This window comes from Carassius gibelio, chromosome A20 (assembly GCF_023724105.1).
Source record: "Carassius gibelio isolate Cgi1373 ecotype wild population from Czech Republic chromosome A20, carGib1.2-hapl.c, whole genome shotgun sequence".
NCBI lineage: Eukaryota > Metazoa > Chordata > Actinopteri > Cypriniformes > Cyprinidae > Carassius > Carassius gibelio.
The window spans coordinates 22,410,982-22,423,761 of record NC_068390.1 but is presented as its reverse complement, the minus strand read 5'-3'; the positions used below and the strand labels follow the sequence as shown (position 1 = coordinate 22,423,761).

Sequence of the window (12,780 nt, the reverse complement as noted above, 5' to 3'; positions counted from 1 at the left end):
GAAAAAAACATAAAAGGACCCTAAATGAGATGAAATGAGAACAGAATAGACAACAAGACAAAATAGCAATGGCCAGCTGCGAGGAGCAGGAGAGAGCGCTGGGTCGAGGAGCAGAGAGCAGCACACTGAGGAAGGCAGGATGCAGGAAGCGAGAGCAGAATTGAGCAAAGAAAAGTTCAGTTTGTTACTAAAGCAATTTGAAGACAGATTTGGCCGGCAGATGGTTGGCAGCACCGTGTTTGTTAAACCAACTGGTCGGGTACATTAGGATGTCGAGGAGCAGCATGCACTGAGTCTCCATTTAGAACAGCCACACATGGGGGAGGGGAAGAGGGGCTGACGGCCTGGCAAGCTGGTCAGGAAATAACAGGAGCGGTCGCAGAGCGGCCGGGGGAAAAGCTAATTAGTCCACGCATGGCCCGCAGTCACACACAGACACACACTCTGTAATGAGACTCAGGTACAGTATGTTTAATACCTCAAACCAAGAGACCTAGAAAATACTCGTCCAAACACCTCGGCTTCCTTCTTCATTCAGTTTAATCACATCAGTCCACTGCAGTCTAATCTGGCCCATCATTTCTTTCTGTGTCTGTCTGTTTTGTAGCTGTCAAAAACATTGGCATGGGCCACTGATGGCAAAATACACCGGCACTGGCAAACCAGGGTTTTTTTCATTAACTAAAAGTATTAAGCACATTATAAAACTATTAAGCACAGTTTTGTTAACTGAAATTAAGCTGAAATGAAATAAATATAAATATGAGATTAAAATCTTAAATTAAATGAAAATTATAGATGTTCCCTTGGCAGCTAAGCGAAATAAGTAAAGTTTGAAGAACTCAAATTACTGAAAAACAAATACCGAAAATAAATAAAAACTGAAACTGATATGAATTAAACTTAAATAGTAATACAAAATAAAAAGCTAATAAGAATTACAAAAAGGCACATAAGATTACTAAAAAATAACCTAAATGAAAATAAACTCTAAATAATACTAAAATAACACTGCAGCAAACTAGTGAACTGTTAAATTCTATAGCAAAGTTATATGTGTATGCCTAAAAAATATAATTATTTTACAAAAGCATTAAAAAAAACAACAATAGTTCATGCCATAGCAATTTGGAAAATATTTTTTAAAGGATTATTTGACCCAAATATACAATCTCCAATCATTTCACAAGAAACAATGTATTATTTATACATTTATCATTTTACATTTATTAGTCTGATTTGTGAATTAATCATTCAGACTGGTTTTATTGATTCATTAAACATCTGACTGAAAAGAATGATCCCATGATTTATTTACGAATCAGAGCTTTTTACATTTTCTGAAAGTGAATCATGAATTTGAGTATTTCTCACACAAAACTGGTCACATGACTTTAGAAAACAAGTCATATGGGTCACTTTTATTAATCCTTTGTGGTGTTTGTTGTTTCGTTTTTTGGAGTTTTCCAGCTTCTATCTTCATCTGCTAACATTATATTGATCGTGTGGTTGGGATATTCATCAGCAACAACAACAACAACAACAACAAAAAGTCAGCACGCAGCCTATGAAAAATTTTTTTTAATAATAATAATTGGACCCTGGAAGAAAAAGCCACGGAAGGAATGACATGAGGGTGAGTAAATAATTACAGAATTTGTATTTTTGGGTGAACTGTTCCTTGAAAAATCAATTGGAAGGCCACACAATAAAAGTAAAAAAGCCACAAACACCCACTTCCGATACACCTCCTCCCTTGTAATTACAGCCCACATTATATTATCCATGCAGACTGGTGGTGAAGGTGCGACTGGGCTTTAACTGCGCTAGTGTGTAATAGAGTGAGCCTGCAGTCGCTAATTAAGGCCATTGTGATTTCTTGCAGACATTGATGGGGAGGTGTAATTGGTGGACTGCAGTCAATCTCCTGGATTTTGCTCAGGGCGCACAGAGACTAGGTAAACCACACATGTAGAGGCCTCGGAGGGGAAAAACCTGTCTTTTGTTAGCCCTTAATTGAGATGATAATAGATGGGAACATGCCACACCAAGTTCTTGAGACGTGAGGACAGAGAGAAGGAAAGAAAGTGAGAGAGAGTAAATGAGCACAAAGGCAGGGGGGTGGACGAATGGAGCGCTGCCCCTGTGGATAAAACACACTGCCCCCTTGTGGTTACTTTTACCAGAATTTTATATGATTTTATGCGGAATGGTGCTATGGTCTCCGCCAATTAATGGCCCATAACGAAAAAGAAAAGGTATGACCAGGATATTGAATATCAAACAATCTTGCAGAGGTCGATAAGAGCCATCTCCTTCATTTAAACCCTGAGTGATCGTCACTTTCTTCATTAATATGGTCTGCTCTTGGAGAAAAGCGATGCTAGCTTATGGCATTCATGTTTTGCATTGAGAATCATCTGGAAGGTGATCTGAACGAAGATGCCAAGGCAGGTCAGTGGTGTAAATGTGTGCAGATATCAGCTAAAATGAGTGAAGAATTAGGAGGCACGCTGCAGTGGCCAGCAGGGTTATTATCATTAACTAAGAATATTAAAACACTGAAAACAAGTTGAAACAAAACCAAATATAAATATTAGACCAAAAACTAATTGTAAATTTAGTAAACTTAAAAATAATAAAATAAAATAATATGGCCTAATATTTTTTTTAAAAGTAGTATTTAAAAAATGCTAGAATGTAACTAAAATTAAAATGAAAACTGAAAGTATAAAAATAAAAGTAAACAAATAAAGCTCATTCAAAATATTAAGAAAAAAAAACTCTTAAAGTAACACTGAGAAATGTGACTTTAATAGAAATTTCCAGTGAAGCCAGATTTGTAGATCTTCTAGGCAAAGTGGAAAAAAACCTCTTGCTCTCATTTTGGTGCTGGTTTATTATTAATATTCTTTGCTTTGAACGTTTTATCCCTATGGTGAAACTCAATGAACTTTGCATGTGTGAAGGGTCTATGGCTAATTACATTTTGTGTAATTATGGGATGGATGGAATGGATGGTTGCCTAGCAACTAGCTGGTTAAATTCACAATATTCGAAAACATCAGCCTCACTACTCCGTTTGAGCTAAAGACTTTAAATATCACAGAAGAGTCACTCTTCTCATAGAGAACAAGTCTGCCCCAAGGAGCCATATTTTCTATTAGTATTATATTTTCATATCCTATGAAGCACTCATGATCTTTGGACATGGTTTTTGGAACATGTAAAATGGATGTACATAAAACAGTTAATGCAACTCAACAGTCTTCCAGAAAACCTAGCTTGTCAGGATTTTGAGTGTTATTTAACATTATATAAAATATTTTTCTCCAATTCTTATGTCAGTACATCCATTTAATATATCCTACTTCAACAGCAGTTTCTTACACCTGCACAATTTTGTTAATTGCTACTTGCAACAGTATACTTTTTTTTTTTGGTGGAATCCAAAATGGCTGACAAGTTCAAGACTAAAAATACTTGCTTAATCCATAAAATTGTACACTATGCCAAATCTGCATCTGCACACTTGGGCATTCTTATCGGAGCGACAGAAAACCTTCACTGAAGACTGGCAATTTTACTCCTCAGGCTAAAACCGTAGCAGCTTAAAACAAGTGGAGCCACACACAGCATTGCAAACAAGATTTATGATGACATCAAATCTTCCCTTATGCAACACAGATGGGCCCCCAACCCAAGATCGGAGTCCCTCATCTCCAGCATCCTCCAACCCCCCTCACCGGGCTCCCTCTCCTGTCCCTCACTCATAATGGACCCAGCTGCCAGTCAGACCAGGCTTTATTAACCCCTTGCCTTCTGACACTCATTTCATTGTGGCTAGAGGTCAACAGCTGATTAGAACACCGGTGAGGCGGCACTCTACAGACGACCTTCGACCCCCAGCAGCCTCGCCGTTTGGGCAGCGGGCCAATAGGAGGCAGCGCAGCCTCCCTTGTTGCCATGGAGACAGGGCCTGCTGAAGCGCAGATGGCTCAGCAGGGGGTGGAGTGGGTGGAGAGAGAGGGAGAGAGACAGCAGACAATGGAGGATGGAGCGAATAAGTAAGAGAAAGAGAAAAGGGAGATGTAGTTAAAAAGATGGCCGTTAGAGGGAGCGTGTGAGTATGCAGGCGTTTCAGAACAGAAACAGAGAAATGCAGAGCCTTGTGCAGCTAAAATCTTCTCTGACAGCATGCAGCTTCATAAACTCCTGTCTTCTTCATCTGACCAGCTAGAATAGAGTGCTGCAGGGCATATTTGATTTAACCCTCATGCTTGTCCAGTTGAAATAGCCTTCAGTATATGCTCCCAGAGATCCCATGGTAGATGTCTAAAAAAGGCCTAATAGTAATCGAAATTAACCTTTTTTTTCCAATGCAAATTCTTTTAACATGTTTCTCTGACCTAATCAAGTCAAGTTGTATCACCAAATAATGTGATACACTGACTATATTGGATATGGAAATGTCACTGTTACTATCCAGTATAGTCAATATTGCTTCTGTTTGACCAAAGCAGGAAAATAAAAATAAAAAATCTTGCATTACCACATTGCTGCAATAACCTACTTTCCTATGAACATGAATTCAACCATGAAACATACCAAACTGAAAATTACCCATTTTCTAAGAGGAAGAACATCTGTTCATACTCTGTTTTTATGAAACATAACTATTTTAGAGGACCATAGAATGGCTCTCATTTCCAGTCATTAACAGAACCCTTGTCCATGAAATTTCAGGGCAAGAAAACAAAGCAATTAACATTGAAACATTCTCTAATCAAAAAGGCTGCTCTGCCAAAGCAATAAGAAACAAAAGGCCTTTTACAAAACAGAATAAAAAAATATTAAAAGGCATCATTACTTTATTATGCAAATTCAAAAAGCAGAATCTATATGCTAGGAGATATAGCACCTAACACATAAGCTGGAGTTATGCATGGGATCAAATGCTGTAACCAGTCAGCATTGAAGACCAAATCTCTGTAAAATTCTAAATATGATTTTAAAAAGTGTCTGATTTTGGAAGTAGGAAGCTGATCAGGATGTCAGAGGCCAATGGTGCAGACAACTGGGAGTCATTATCAGCTGGCGCCAGTGCTGCGTGAAAAAACAAATGGCACACATATGCTTTTCCCGCTCTGAGGCCTGTGTCCCCTTTTCTCATCCCCAGGGTTCCAACACTACACCCTGTGTCTGTAAGAATAAGTGTGTGTGTGTGTGTGTGTGTGTGTGTGCTATAAAAGACACTTCCTTCATTTGGACACTTCAAATCCCCTGGTTGCTGATCTCAAAATCATTAAATCTATTCTACCACAAAAGTTCTTAATATGCCTCTAAAATAATGATTGTGAACAGCGAGGACTTAATTTGTGAGCATGTGTGAGTGTATCTGCGAACATCAGTGTCCAGTGAGATCCTTCCCTTCACCAAGAATCAGTTGCTGAGTTACCAAATGCACAGTATCACGGGAAAAGATACTGGATATTGTGTTCAGCATTTGTTTAAAATGGAGGGCTGAGGCAAGAGTGACTGCGCCGCTCATTTGGCTCTTTTGATGTGGAAAGAGAGGCTGCAGAAACCCCAGCACAAAAGCAGCCGACAGTTGATGTGAAGTGCAAGAAAGGACTCTGTGACGATGAGACAGTCAAGGTCATCTCGTCAATAGTTAAATGTGTCTAATGCGACACTATCCATAATGTGTAAAAGCGTGAATACCGAGCATGAGTGCTTCGGTGAGGTACAGAACACACAGCTGCTAATTTCATCTCAGACTGTGGACTGATCTGAAGGAATGAGAAGGGAAACCTCCCCCCCCCCAAAAAAAAAACAACTATTATCATGCACAAGGGAAAGAGGGGAGAGAAGGGTTTTGAAAGAAGAAAATGAGACTACAGGGGTATGGTAGGGAAGATTAGTGCCTGTAAGAACTACAGTCAGCTCCTCTGCTTCTATTGTTCTAACTGGCTTCACTTTGACGGAAAGGGTGGGGTTGTTAACGTGAACCGCATGCAGGTTTGTAATGCAATGCACCACCAAGACCAAGAAACCTCAATTGTCGGCTCGACAAACAGAGCTGCAATTAGAGAAAAAGATATGCATAATGCAGATGGCAGCATTCACACTCAATGCCGAAAGGCTTTGAACCTCCTCGTGCACGGATTTAAAGTCTCCCTTCTCCAAGCTGTCTACGAGACAAACAGAATTACCATTTCATGTGTAAGATTCTATTTCCCTGCTTAGCAGAAAACCTCTTTCATCTGGGATGGATTCGCAGGTTCTCAAACAGAGCAAGAACCGTTGAGGGCTGTAATCCTCAACACCTGTCCCTTCTTACTGTCCACTTGGGGACCAGAGGTGTGAGCATACCATTATATGAGGGTACCGTCGATACAAACAGCTTTTGTTTTCTAAAAGCAGTGGTTGTCACCCGGTGGATTGCAGGTGTGTTCCTGATATGGTCGTAGACAGGAGGGAAAATACAATACTAAGCCTGTTGCCTAACTTGCCTTAAAATGCATTGAGTAAGTGAAGAAATTAACACCATCACATTAATATTCCAATACTCACCAACAATAACAATAACTCTAATAATGATACTACTAAATGATACTACTTAATTATTAATAAATAATTAAATATATTTGTTTATTACATTGTTATTTATTTTTCATAGATTATATTTTTGTATAATTTATCAAATGTATTGTGTAATTATTTAAAAATGACGTTTCAACAGAACTTTGGGTCAAATATGAACTAACTAAACAGTTGGGTTAGATTTTTATATTAAATGTTTAACCCAAAGGTTGGGTTAGTCCATATTTGACCCAAAGCTGGGGTGAAAAAACCCAGCATTTTTGGGGGGATTGTAGACTGAAGAGTGCAGAGATCCCAAAACTATAATATCAATAATATTTTCAGGGACATTTTTGCTTTTGGTGCTTGATGTCCCATGTAATATCTGGATCCTGAAGCCAAACTAGTATTGAACCAGTGATCCACAAACTGATCACCTGAGGGTTGTTTGTATATGGAGGGGAAAGATATGAAAGGTCTGTATAGAGGGATACCTTCTGATATTCGTCCTTGGAGTGCAATGCCTGGCTGAGCTGTTCCTGTGTATACGCATAAATGGTTGATCGATAGACCGTTCCAACATCGTTGCCCTGGCGCATTCCTATCAAAGAAAATGTAGTGATTGTCAGTGCTAAAACAGGGTGTTTGAGGATCTGGTTACGACACAAATGTAATTTTTGAGTTAACTACACCTTTATATTCAATCTTAAACTCTATATAGACATCTGAGAACTAAAGTAAGTCATGTAACCATGATGTAATCATGCAGTTCAGCCACTGAGTGCATCTTCTGTCCAAAATTAGCATCTATTAGTACTTTAGTCTCTTGGGAAACAAACTCCCAAATCAACAAGATAAGAAATTCTTGGGAAGAGTGCAATTTCAATTAAAGCTCTGTTTTGTCTGTTCTTGATCCAGATATGACTTCATAGATTCAGCAAAGATATTTTTGTTGGATGGGAAGAGGACATTAACTATGCTGAAAAAGCTGTATTGTACTGGACGGAACACTTGACTGAGGTCTTTACCTCATGTGATTATACATTATTTTATATCAATTTTCTGAGCTGGAAAACTGTAAAAATAACTTAGTGCACCTTTAAAAAAAAAAAAAAAAAAAAAACTTAAGTTAAACCATAATGATTTCAGTGTGAACATTAGAAAGAGCTGAGAGTTAGTCATCACCACAGACACAATCAGAGCATTATACTTGGCATCTCCATCAGACTGAATGTGATTGGTTAGTGAGACACTTTAATCTCTGATCTGAATCCTCTGGTCATGATTGCAGCCACTCAAACCGTTGCCTCTCCTCTTTGTGAATTCAAGATGGGCCTCTTGTGGCTCTCAAACTACTGGAACTTAAGATTGTATTATGTTAAAGAGCTTTTTTTACAGGCTTTTAAATGGCTTTTTGTGCTTAGCCTTTCTTTAATTAATACAGTGTTAAACAAAACTACTGTATTGGGTTTCAACTAGTAATGAACTAAATATGATCTTAAAGGGAGAGTTTACCCAAAAAGGACATTTTTGTCATTTCTTCAAAACCTGTATGACTTGCTTTCTTCTGTGAAACATAAAAGAACACACTTAGAAGAATGTTTTGGTTGCTCTATCACATGCAATAAAAGTTGCAAACATTCAATAAGATCACACAAAGTCTTATGGCCTACTTTTAAGGTACTTTTCAGAGCTCAATATTTTCTCATTCAATTTCACTGCATAGGTAAAAAAAAAATTATTTGTGTTCCACAGAAAAAAGAAAGTCAGAATGAAAGGTTTGGAAAGTTAATGATAACAGATTTTTTTTGAAAGATTTTGTGTGTGACAGAATGAAATGTTACCTTGAGTAGGGTCGTGGCTTTCCCAAAATACCTTGAGCAGCTGTGCAAAGTTGATTTTCTCAGGCTCATAGACTACACGCACCACCTCTGCATGTCCAGTTTTACCTGTGTGAAGAGAAGAGGTTATGGTGTAAACATCATCGTCAAAAGAGTCACAGTGTGCACACAAGCACGTATTAAACAGAGGTGGCCTGCAGTCCCAATCCACAGAGGTCATCAAGGGTCACTGATTTTGGCTTGACTGGCCACATCTGCGGCGATAAGGTCAGTCCTCCATATTGATTACCTTTATGTGTCTTTTGACCCTTTCATAAAAGTACAAGGACAGTTGATCTACCTGTGTGTCATAGCATCAGCTGGGTGCTTTTCTATAAGCTAAAAAGAATTGCAACCTGAAGAAGGAAACCATGAAAAAAACTTCTAGAGGAAGCTCTCCTTCTCTTAGACAGACTCATAACAACAAGAAATTATTTTGAAATGACTCACTGCAGGTTAAAGCGTGGAGGAGAAGCATACAGGAGCATCAAACAAACATGCACAATGCATTACCTACTCTGCCTGACGATTACGCTCTCTTTAAGGTTGGATTCAAACAACAGCCAGCCATTACAAGCATTCAAAAAGTAAGGCATGAAGTGGTTCAGACAGAGATTAAAATGAGAACTGCTGATGCTTTTTCTTTTTCTATGTCTTTAAAATAACAAGCACTGAACAAAACTGCAAGGTTTATTTTTTACTTGTCCTACAGAAGCCATTGAAGTTTCATGAAAGTATTCAGACAATTAAATGCAATTGCAATAAGCCTTGTTGAAGTTAAAAACGCAATGGGGGAATTCACTGCACCAGCTGATAGTATTGTTTATTTGCCCTCATTGGAATTGTTTAGGGCCCAATTCACTAAAAATTATACTAGAAAGAAAATGGCACAAAAACACAAACATGTGTGAAACACAATTTGCATGGCACTGACTTGCAGACTGATTGTGAATGTTAGGTTGTGTTTGCACTTTTAAAAAAATGACACGGACTGTGCTGCAATAAAAAAATGTAACATTTAGCACCTTGTTTGTAGTTTGCAATGTCAAAGTCAAACTCTGCTTTATTAAAATACTGCTTTATTCTTCAATTGTCAGTAAATAAAGAAATTATATAAACAATATACATTTTTAAAGAAACTGATATTTCTTTATTCAGAAACAACACATTAAATTCATCAAAAGCGACAAAAATAAAATTCTTTAAAATGTTATATTCTTTAAAGAATCCTAAAATGTCAAATCATGGTATCATGGTTTCCATTTAAATATTGAGCACCATAAGTGTTTTAAGCATTAATAATAAAAAATAAATGTTTCTTAAAAATATATCAAAATAGAAAACATTTTTAAATAATTCTAAAATTGCATAATAATACTATAAAATACACAATTTAAATAATGTAACTTTTGTAAATAATGTAAATTCCAATTGTTTAAATTGTGCTTTATTTTTTTTTTTTTTCATTGTTATTTTTTAGTTTACATTAATTTGAATCCAGAAAAACCCAATTCATAGTATTGTCCTGTCTAGTATGTATAGTCTATATTTTGGGCTGTGAGCAGCATGTTGCAAATGAATCAACCAGCTGTGACTAGAACACCAAAACTGAAAAACAGAGGTCCTAATTCCATATCTCCCATCATTAATTTATTACCAAAGAAGTCTGCTTAATAATCTCTGCTTCAGTCTTATGGGGGGGCGTCCTCTACGTTATCTCCAGTAAATCTATATTGCTTTGATATTAAAAAAGTAATAAAGGACAAACCTGTGGGGTTATTTTCATTACCAGGCAAGACGGCAGAGGGGTAGTAACATTATCAGAGCTCAGATATGGAGAACCATTGCCCATACACCCAGGGCTGTCACTTCAGTTCACACCTATACTCTTGGCAGTGTAAAAATGCAAATGCAAAATGCAAAAGCAAACATCATAGGTTATTATGTCATTCACAGCATCATAAAAAACCACAAAAAAAAATAAAAATAATAATAGTATCGCAGTGACTGCTAAATACTGCTAAATGGTGAACTTTGAGGAACATTTTGTAAATGATATGTGATGATTTTTCATTAGCAGATGGGAATTACATGTGTCAAGTCAATTGTCACAATTCAGTTTAAAGCATGCAATTCTTTATAAAATGGCCAACTTTTATTTACCATTATCAAATGTTACATTACTTGACTTTGGCACTTGTTAATATTGGATACTGCAGATACATCATCTGTTCATATTTCACTCTAATCATCTTTTTTATAGAACAGATTTAGAAACACTCATGTGCAGTATAAAAAAAAGAAAGCAAAAAATGAAATTTTTCTGCACTTGTTGTAACATTTTGTCAGCATTTTATGCAAATGTTCATATGCAGCGGTAAGACAATGGCGTTCTAATGGAGCCATAAGAGCCCACAGCATTATCCTCGAACTGCGTTATGAATGTTGGCTTATGGGAGAGTGATGAACCCACTGAACCCGTTCCTACACTTCCCACTCCTCTCTTTACATTCATCCATTTCTCCCTCCCTCTCGATTTTATCTTCCTCTCGCTCTACTCGGATTTCTTCCCGTCTTCATTTCCTCTTTGAAGCATCTCGCCTCTTTTTCTTCCCATCTCCCAGCTCAAATCCTTTTTCTCAACCCCCCATTTTTTTGGTATAATCCCCTCACCCACCTCCTCACCAGGCTGTGCCATTCTAGACGAGCTGAAGGTCGACCGCAGGCGGCCATATTTGCAGCAGCTTGAGACATACGTTCTATCTAAGCAAAGGTACAGATGTAATGCAAGTATAGGTATCAAGGGAAGTGCTTTTTACTGACCATTAATACAAGTGGGAGCAGGGAAAACTGCAATCCTCTGAAATTTTAAGATAAAGGTTATGTGAGATGCTGCAAAGGCACAAGCACACCATCCTCTCATGTTCTCTCTTTGTGCAGCTCTAATTCTGCATTGCAAAATGGGTGAAAAGAAAGATTATGGGCTGCTTCGGTTTTTCATTATATGAAATGGATGCCTTTTCTAGTTAATAAGGTGACTTTTAAAGTTTTTTTTTTTTAATACATTTTAAATTACGCTGTGCTAATTGCACACACACACAAACGCTCACATTATTGTTCAAAGGGGGTCAGTACGTTTTTAAGTAATTAATGCTTTGATTCAGCATGCAAGAATGAATTAAATTGATCAAAAGTGACAGCAGACTTTTTACAATTAAAAATACACACAAACACAAAAACATAAACACACACACACACACACACACACATACACATACACATATATATAAAAAATTAAATTGAAATGATTTTTGAAGAATCATGTGACACTGAGGACTGGAGCCATCAAATGAATAAGATATAGTAATATATAGACATAGTAAAACCGACAACATTTATTTACTGTTTTTCTGATTAAATAAAAGCAGCAATTCCTTCAAAAACATTACACAGACCTATGATACATAAATATACAGAGATAAAGAATGATACATTTATTTTTTCCAATAAAAATGTGCTCACTTGCTAATACAGCAAGGAGAAGTTGAGAAGAAAACATCAAAATAAATAAATAACTAGATATATTAAGAAAAAATATATATTTATTTTTTACATGCATTACTTTGACACACTCTTCTGTGGTTGATAACAGAATACTTCCTAATCAAAACAAGCATTTTCTATATAACTACTTTGAAACAATATACCTGTATATTGTCTTAATTGCTTAACCAATGAATTTGGACAAAAATACCAAATTTTTTGTAGAATGAGCCATAAGATGCTGTTTTCTATGATTATTTGCATTGTTGGCTTTATCTTTAGTGCGTGTTTCTGATTGGTGGACATGTCTGTACCCTTTAATCCCAGGTTAACACATGCTCTTGTGCAGACAAGACTGAGATTAACATTGAAAGAGAGCTTCATATGATTGTAGCGCTTCCCTTCCCCCTCACATACAAGAGTAAAATCCAGTAAATGATTCTATCGCCCCCTTCCCAAACCTAATAGGCTGTCTACATTTTAAGACCTCACAGGCGCACCCTGATGGCACAGCAAAAATAAACACTAAAGATGACTCCTATTAGATTAGATTCATATTCTGAGCCCTGTTTGTATGATGCTCAGAGTTTCTGCCTTTTTAATGTGTTTTGTCACTTATAGGTTTTAGTTTAGTAAAGATGCTGCCTTAGATGGTAGCTGCCTATGTAGGAATCAATGCAACCCACTAGGTCTTGGTGAAAAAGAAATGAAGCTATGCATTTGCACACAATTACAGATCATATCTAGGAGCACACCAGTCTTAACTTTCCAT

The 12,780-nt window shown here is 37.1% G+C and overlaps 1 protein-coding gene across 5 annotated transcripts in view; it reads right to left on the bottom strand.

Annotated features, from left to right (window-relative positions):
- LOC127939060 (mitochondrial peptide methionine sulfoxide reductase) overlaps positions 1–12,780 on the bottom strand; it is a 58,918-nt gene that overhangs the window by 10,512 nt on the left and 35,626 nt on the right. For 3 of the 5 annotated variants that reach the window (XM_052536059.1, XM_052536060.1, XM_052536063.1), the window contains exons 4-5: positions 8,430–8,534; positions 7,080–7,186 (exon numbers count right to left, since the gene is read on the bottom strand). In XM_052536059.1, the coding sequence (XP_052392019.1) occupies positions 7,080–7,186; positions 8,430–8,534 (212 nt within the window). Of the gene's footprint in view, positions 1–24; positions 353–4,849; positions 5,107–7,079; positions 7,187–8,429; positions 8,535–12,780 lie in introns of those variants that run through there. The other 2 variants (XM_052536062.1, XM_052536061.1) reach the window with 2 other exon arrangements.